This window comes from Epinephelus moara, chromosome 19 (assembly GCF_006386435.1).
Source record: "Epinephelus moara isolate mb chromosome 19, YSFRI_EMoa_1.0, whole genome shotgun sequence".
Taxonomy (NCBI): domain Eukaryota; kingdom Metazoa; phylum Chordata; class Actinopteri; order Perciformes; family Serranidae; genus Epinephelus; species Epinephelus moara.
Genome location: NC_065524.1, coordinates 37,379,507 through 37,388,473, shown reverse-complemented (window position 1 = coordinate 37,388,473; position 8,967 = coordinate 37,379,507). Strand labels below are relative to the sequence as shown.

At 44.3% G+C, this 8,967-nt stretch overlaps 1 protein-coding gene across 2 annotated transcripts in view; it reads left to right on the top strand.

The window, feature by feature from the left end:
• bean1 (brain expressed, associated with NEDD4, 1) overlaps positions 1-4,263 on the top strand; it is a 63,807-nt gene extending 59,544 nt beyond the window's left edge. For both annotated transcript variants that reach the window (XM_050071323.1, XM_050071324.1), the window contains one exon: positions 2,853-4,263. In XM_050071323.1, the coding sequence (XP_049927280.1) occupies positions 2,853-3,246 (394 nt within the window). In that variant the 3' untranslated portion in view covers positions 3,247-4,263. The remainder of the gene's footprint in view (positions 1-2,852) is intronic.
• The last annotated feature ends 4,704 nt before the right edge of the window (positions 4,264-8,967 follow it).

The window sequence follows — 8,967 nt, the reverse complement described above, 5'->3', positions numbered from 1 at the left end:
TGGATCACTACGGACGAGCAGTATGGAGATATTTTGTGGTTTCAATTATGTGTTTTTGGACGTTTGAATCTGGGGCGCCGTCAGCCTCCATTAGGTGGAGTTGTGTTGCTACCTCCTCTCCCCTTGGATCTCCGCAAGTGATGTGAGGACTCTAAAACTTCACCTGAGCCTCCCTCGGCATATGGGTGAGTAGATAATGGCTGGATTTTCACTTTTGGGTGCACTATCCCTTTAAGAGCAATTTGGATCAACTCTGTGTTTAAAGTTCTATATCATCCAACATCCAAAACAGATGCAAGAGGGTACCGAGCACGTCATAGTTTGACATGGATGCAATGGTATTTGACAAGCTTGGATGAGAATGTGTTTGTTTGTTTGTTAAAATGTAAAAAAGTTGCAACAGAAACATTCGATGCCAACATTTTTTTCTGGTGACTGGACTGTGACAGTACAAACACTTCCTGAAAGAAGAGGAAGTAACTAAATCTCCATGTGGGTCAGTTTCGTCGCAATTAGCAGTCACCATCAGACCCCTGTGTGTCTGAATATCCCTGTTGGTTTGTTCACACTTGGTATAAAAAGAGTGCCAGTTCTCTAAACCAGGTGCTGAGGTTTTTATTTAGAAATGTTTGTTCCATCTATTTAAATACAAACCCAACAAATTATTACCTAAATAAAGTAATGAAATGAGCACACACTGCTTTGTAGAGATGACTGTGAGAGGTGTTTTGATCACTGGACATACAGACAGGGTCTCAAGTCCTATTTCAGTCTCCTTTAACAGTACTCTTCTGTGTGTGTGTGTGTGTGTGTGTGTGTGTGTGTGTGTGTGTGTGTGTGTGTGTGTGTGTGTGTGTGTGCGAGAGAGAAGTGTGTGATGAAGAGCAGTGGGTGCAGTGGACATTCGGTCTTTCTGACTGAGCCTTGTCCTCACATCGAGGTGAAAATAGCTCTCTCACACGCAAACACGCGCATCGAACAGGAAACCACAGACACACACACTGAAAGTCTCTAACACTGCTTTATAATGGCTGGCAAGTGGATACACACACTCACACACCCACAGAGGGTAGAGAAGGAGATGGAGAAAGTACAAGAAGAAAGAAAGATAAAGGACAGAAAGAAGGCAGGGTAAAACACACACACACACACACACACACACACACACACACACACACACACCTGCAGCACTGTGGTACCAGACTGATAGAGTTAACCACTGTGCTGATTGAGTTACACTGATTTACTGCTTCCTTTGCCTCCATCATCATCTACCATTAGCTATACACACACACACACACACACACACACACACACACACCAAGATTTTCTAATTCTATTTTCTATTTTATATGTTCCATTTTTTCTCTCTCTTCTCTGTGGCTGGCTGGGGGAGGATGTTGGTAGAAATCTGACCTCTGGGGCTGCTGGAGGAGTTCATCAGGGAAGCGTTTTGGCACTCTGTCAAGAACAGCAAGACGGAGGCTGCATGCAGGGAGCAGCAAGAGGCTGCTGCCTTTATCAGTTCTTTTTTATACACGTGATGGTGAAACATGTCGCATTTTAACATCGATTTTACCAAACAATTCCCATCAAGTATGTCAAACTTAATGTGCCGTTACCACAAGACAACCGAGCCATGAACAGTCAGTACGTTTACATGCAGAGTCAAGTCGAGCTATGGTTATAGCTTAATTGGATTACTGTACTTGTCTCAGTATACAAGCATGGGAGGGGAATCAATGTATTGACCGAAGTATGTCCGACTCTGCTACGATAGGTGCCAAAACGTCCCCTTTCAGCTTGTTAGCATTGGACCTTTTTCCAGTTGACCTATTACGTCACAGACCAAACAATCGACTGACAAGTTAGCTACGGTTAGCTAGCAGCTAACTGGTACCATGGTGGACAACTTTACAGCAACTTCCAGGTCAAAGCTCTGGACCCAGACTCCCACCAGACGACCACGGGCGTATGCACGCGCTTCATACAGTAACCCAGTGTATCCCGTACACTGATTTCTTTCATCTGATTTCATTGTAGCTGCAGCTCATTCACTCAGCCTCTCCTTGCCTTCTCTCTCTCTGTTCATCAGACCACAAATGAAACAAAAATTAGCTGCGTGCCATCCCATATTCCCTCTGCCTCGCTTCTTGTGGCTGTAGACTGCTTCACCAGGAGGATAGCAGGTAGCAGCTCTGGAGATGAACCTTCAGTCAGCAGCTGTATTGGCTTTTATTCGGCCAGCGCAAACTTCCCCCAGGGCTGGGTGTCACAGCAGGCTGGTGGCCAGCGGCAGTGCTGGGTCTAACCTGTGCAATGGCAGCAACAGAAAGTTTACTGATCTGGCGGTGAATCGAGACTGTCCTCACTCACTACTAGTGCAAACCCCAGCTCCAGGGGTGGATTGGACTGGCTGGATTCAGTTTACTGCGGCCACTGAATGTGGGTCCATCTTTGGAGCTGCTGTCATTGAATCATATGTTCACCATTTGAAGGGACGTGCACGCACATCTGCATTTGTAGAACAGCCAATAGGAAGGCCCACTCTTTGAAATGACCTGCGATTGGTCAAAGTCTCCGTCACAGGCTAGATTTTTCTCAGACCACTTGAATTACAATATGCTAAAAGGTCATAATGGGATTTTGCCCAATGAAGTCAAAATAACAAATGTCCCTTCCACAGTAGATGCTTGGGGGGGGGGGACAAGAACCTCCTCCGAGTTGCTGCTCTGTAATTTGCTAGCTGATGCTCTTGTAACATAAAATGGTGCCACCATCCAGGCCAGAAAGAGTAACAGAAATGTCCCATCACAGCACTGACTGTTTTCTTTTTGTTTCTGTCTCTGTAGTTACGATGAGTGTGTTGGCCCAGGTGCGACACAGATCTACATCCCCACAGATGACCCACCTCCTTACTCCCTATTGGACCCCTGTCAGAGAGGAGCAGATCAGGAGGAGCAGCCCGACTACACCAGTCTGGATCCATCTCCGTACTATGGAGAGACCTCGGCCAGCGCTGCCTGGTTCTCCCCCTCCCACTACCCGCCGGGACTCCAGGAGCACGAGCACCAACACATCGCATCCATCTCCTTCCCTCTGGAGGCGGCGCCGCCTTATGAGTCAGTGTTGGCCGAGCAGCAGGGGCAGCCCCTCCCTCTCATGCCATGTGACCTTTATAAACATCAATCAGAGCGGGGCGACGATGGCACCTCCCGGCAGCCGGGGGCGAACCAGATCTTGTAGGACAATTAATTTGTTTGTTTCACCTGCGCTGTCGGTCGTCCCCGGCTGAATTAAACAAACACTTGTGATGTGGGGCAAAAAATGGCTGTTAGGAGCAGCTGTGACACCAAACCATGAACACTCATGAGATGTACACTTCTTCCACACAGCGGCTAACACCTAATAAAGCTTCTTAGTGGACTGAAATTAATCCAGGACTCCAGCTTAACTACAGTTTCTTCTGGACAAAATCAGAACTCACTAACTGTGTAAAGTTTCTGGAAGCTTCTCTCAGACAAAGGCTTGTCGTTTCAGCGATGCTCCCTTGGACAAAGACTCTCCCACATCCCATAATAACACCATCGTCTAGTTCAGTTTTTACCACGTTTTAATCTCTTTCTTGTCATGTGTCATTTTTGAATTATGCTGTTCATCATACTGTCGACGACGGCAAGCTGAAAACTGAGTGTAAACAGTGTCTGTGGTATTTAGAGTAGTTTAAGGTACACACAAGCACAGAGTACTCCCTCCCCCTTCCATTTCTTTTGGTATGATCCTCACCTGTCAGTCTATTTAAACTGTGTTTTAAATGAAAGTGCAATGACCACCTGTGTTGTAGGAACTCCACTGCTGATCTCCAGTCTCTGTAATGTGTCAACCTTTAGAGCAGTGTGGTTGTTTTAGTGGTTAGAAGGATAAAATGGCTGTAATCATAAAATCCAAACTAATTAGGAAACTATCTGGACGGGAAGACTGAATCATCAACTCTCCAACTTTTCCAGTTATAAGGCACTAAGATGATGTTATACAAGTCATTGTCATCTGTCATCAGCAGAGAGGAGACTCATCCACTGTTGTACAAATTGTCACAACTCTTTCTATCAAGGGCTCTGGTTTTAATATGTACATTGATATAATATTGTGTAAGTGGACCCCAGCAGCAAACTGTAGCTCGGAGCCGTCCTCCTGACGAGGTCGTGTTGATGCAACAGAGAAGTTACACATTAAACTGTAGACCTGAACACACTGTTTACTGCAGAGACGGATGCTTCTGTCTTTGTCTTATTCTCTGTTTCACTATCATTAAGAAGGGATTTTATTGCACTAAAAGGTGTAGCTTTCCAGACATCTTAACACGTGGAGTACCTAGACCTCTGATTAAAGAAAGAAACTGATGTCAGTGTAAACGTGGTACTCATGGCCACTTCTCATTTAAGCCTCAACCAGATTAAGTCCACACTACAGGAGTCCAACAACCACTGACTTTTACCAGCCGGTGTTCACTTCCTGTGAGATTGTAAAGCCAAACTCACATGCATGTGTTGGTAAAACATACACATGTGCGTTTGTTGTTGAAGGGAAAAAAGTCAATTTGCAGTGTACCGTAGTGCTTTTATTTTGAAAGAGACTGTATGCAAACTGTACATTTCCTGTGAAAACTGAAGTGTATTTTGAAAACAGACAATGCATGTAACAGGCTGAAGTTGACACGGCGTCCCAGAACGTCAACAACCAACACACCCAGGGTACCTTGGACGTCATATGTGGACATGGGAAGTCCATGACCAAACGTCGATATGTGGCCGACAAATTAAATAATTGGTAAATCATCCCAGAGGTATTGTAAACAAATTCACATGTACTGATGAGTCACTGATGAGACTAATGTTTCATTTCCTAATCAAAAATAGAAGAGAAATTCTGAATTCCCTCTTCAAATGGCCAAATGTAAGAAACAGGTAGAATCCAACAGTTTTTTCCAAAACTTTTGTTCAAATACAACAAATAAATTGAATTTTAGGGGGAAAAGTGAAGCATCTCAGAAACATTTAGACTGAGCACATTTAAAAAACTGAGTACATTCAACAGGCATTTACTGTCTATACAGGGAGCAGCATGAAGGTCACATACACAAGTGCACAGTAGCACATCACAGCTTCCGGTCCTGTCTTCATCAACAATGGACATTTTACTCTTCCTGACCTCAGTGGAGAGGTTTCAGATTCCTAACCTTTACTACAGCTGAACCATAGTTTAGTTTAATTTTGTGCATGAGTGTGTAAAAGGGTGACAAGTTGAATAAAAGTTTAATCCAGGCAGCATTATGAGTGGAAAAAAGTCCCCAAGAGCTGAGAACCTCCACTGTGGCCAGACACCCTGATCCATCACCTCCCAGCTCTCTGTTTGTTACATCATTTAACATATTCTGACAAAGACAGAAGCTACAGAGCAGTGTTTGAGTATGAGCTGTGTGTTGGTCATCCTGCCGACCTGTACGCAACAAATCACAATTTACCACTGAAGCAGGAAGTCATCCGAGTTGTGTGTGTGTTAAAGACGTGCCTGACAGGCCTCCGACTGTTAGCTTGAACACTGTAACCATAGTATGATAATCTCAGTGCAACTAACTCAGTGCTTTGCACTGTCGTGTGTTTGGTTATGTCACGAAGTATCAGTTACTGCTGTGATATGAAGATCTTCTCACTACTGAATCCCTGTTAAATGAGCTGTGATGACAGATTTTACTGAGGGAAACATGTCGACTGTTCCTGTTGTTCCAGTGATCAGCTTTGTGTTTGGTTCAGGTCTGCAGCTACAGGCGAGTTAAAGGATAACTTCTGTATTTTTTAACCTGGGCCCTATTTCCCCATGTGTATGCGTGTGTATGATTCATAGGTACAACCCGTTTTAAAATTGATTCAGTATTGAGGGAGGCGGACGCAGCCGGCAGCCGCGAGGTAGATATGGGGGCAAATGTGTCCCGTATAAGTTTGCGCATTAAAAGTGCTTTTTTTCGCCACTGACCGGTTCAGATCGCCAGTGCTATCTCTGTAAATAGCATACTAAGTGTTTCCCTTACCCTTCACTGTGACGTCAACCCGCGAGAGCTTTGCTTGTTGCCGGAAGAAAACAGAGGAGCCATGCTGAGCGCCGCTCAGAGTGGCGCTGGTTGTCCCGGAGTACAGTTGAGAGTTTTACTGCATCGATTGAAAACAATGGTTCGTGTTTGTGCTTATCCGAATTGCAAGAACAGGATGTCGCGCAACACCCCGTACAGCTTTCATAGGCTGCCTTTGTCGGACGGCGAGATGCTGAAGTTGTGGCTAGTTGTGCTACAAATGGATGCTAACACTCCTGTCCAGACACTGCGCCTTGCAGACCATCGGGTCTGCAGTGCTCACTTCTCCCAAGATGACTACTGCCAGCCGAAGAAGAGAAGACATCCAATCCCGAAACACCTCTTCCTCAAGAAAACGGCTGTCCCACGAGTAGAGAGAGCTACAGACACAGTGGAGGTAATGTTATATAAACAATGTTCGAAACGCTTAGTATGCTATTTACAGAGATAGCACTGGCGATCTGAACCGGTCAGTGGTGAAAAAAAGCACTTTTAATGCGCAAACTTATACGGGACGCATTTGCCCCCGTTACCGTTTTAGCTCGTTTCGCGGCTGCCGGCTCCCTCAATACTGAACTAACAAGTTGTACCTATGAATCATACGCACACATACACATGGGGAAATAGGGCCCAGGTTGAAAAATACCGAAGTTATCCTTTAACTGCACATCACATAGTTTAGTGTCCCTGCATTAGACATGCAGAGTCATAAGTTAGTCAGTGTTTACGTGCACAAAATACTCTGGTGTTTGTCGTTATGCTGAAAAAAACAATATTTCTAGTAAGTTGTTTACATGGCTAATGACAAGGAATATTCCACTAATATTCCTGTTCACATGCAGCCATGAAAACTCTGATTCACAGGTCCGTACATGTCATTTATCACCTGAAATTTGGAAAAGAGGAACAGATTTTTTTTTCAAACATTTCCACCAGTGGTGGACTTGTTGGACTGTGTGAACACAGCCTTCCTCTTTCATTCCTTCAACCACCTACTTCAAAAAGGTCGGTGTTACCATATTTGTGCAGATCCAGAACGTGCTGATATCCAAGTCTTTCATATGTGTGTTTCCCCTCTCTCTTAGGCATGCATCTTAAGCCTGCAGCCTTCAAACTGTTGGCAACATGGTTCATGTTAAATGTACAGAGCCGACCATTTAGAAAGAGGCAGTGTGTTGCAAACTGCAGTAAAACGCCAGCTGAGACACATATGTGCTGTATACATGTCCAAATAAGGCCCCAATCACACCGGAAAGCGTGTTGCAGGTTGCAAAACGCAAGGCGCACTGCACTGCCTTTTGTGGTGCCTTTTTATTGTTGCCAGACAACCACCCCATCACTTCCTTACCCTAACCTTCCTGTGTAATCAATCAACCATTCATTTATTTTATTTATTTCACAGTAATTAGTAGTGGGTTCCTAAAATGGACAGTCAGAAGGTACTTGCTGGAGCTCTGGTCGAGGGTGAGAGGCTGAGACACACTCAGTTTTACCATCACACACCAGCAGGGGGCGATGCAGAGCTACAATATCATATTCAGAGTTTTCACACATTCAGTAATAAGATCAGCTGGGTCGACTTGACCGAGTCGGTGTAAAGGTGAAGAGTATTTTGATGCTTTATTAGACTATAGGAAAAGTAAAATGTGAAGATGAGGGTTGTCTGTGTTATAGTGTTTGTTACTGAGACCTAGACAGAAGTAATTTTCTCATTGCTTGTTCAACACATTTGTTTGTATATCATGACTTTTTCTCAGCACTGTTTCGTGGGTGCATTCTCTGTAAGTAAAAGGTGTTAAATGTCTTACGTGTCTCACCTCCCATCTCCTCTCTCTCTTTCTTTCCTCGTCTGTCAAGACAACAGACTTCATGTATATATTAGGAAGTGTCTGTTTCTTTATGTTCTGTATTAGAGATTTTGTTAAATATTTTCTTCTGTAGAGAAGAAGGAATAAATCTGAACTCTTATATGAATCTGAGTGGATGGTTTTGAGCAAACACTCTATTAGGAATCAACTGGAGACACGTGTGTACAACACTTAACACATAATTATCTGTTTTTAGATCCTGAGTCTGTCCTGTGTCCAGCAGGGCGCAGACCAAATGACATTTTTGGCCTTTTTTGTGACGGTTTTTAACTGTACTGCTGGAAGAGTAAATCAAGATAGATGCAGTTGGGAGGTTTCTGGATGTTGTGGGTGTTTCTGAGATGCAATTCTCTGCAGAGGTGCATCTCAAAATTGCATCTCTTTTTGCAGATGATGTGATTCTTTTGGCTTCATCCCACTGTGACCTCCAGCATGCACTGGGGCGGTTTGCAGCCAAGTGTGAAGCGGTCAGGATGAGAGTCAGCACCTGCAAGTCTGAGGCTCTCTGCTGGAAAACAGTGGATTGATCCCTCTGGGTTGGGAGTGAGTTACTGCCCCAAGCAAAGAAGTTCAAGTATCTCAGGGTCTTGTTCACAAGGGAAGGTAAAATGGAACTTGCAATGGATCAGCGGTTTGGCTGTGCTGGACTGTCGTGGTGAAGACAGAGCTGAGCCAAAAGGCAAAACTTTCCATTTACTGGTCCACTTATGTCCCAACCCTCACCTATTGTCACGAGCTATGGGTGAAGACCTTTGTTGAAAAATTGCAGCTCCTGTGATTTTGATATTGCACATGGCCATATTGCAGTTTTGCAGTTTTGATAATATTTCTACTACTTGTGCAGCCTTGGTGCTTTATCACAGAACACATAAGCCCTTTTTAAACAGGAATTGTGCAAATTTGCAGGAAAGCCCAATCAGTCTTTTTTCAGCATTGGCAGTATAAAAACAAAATCAGGGAGTGCAGCAAAATGCC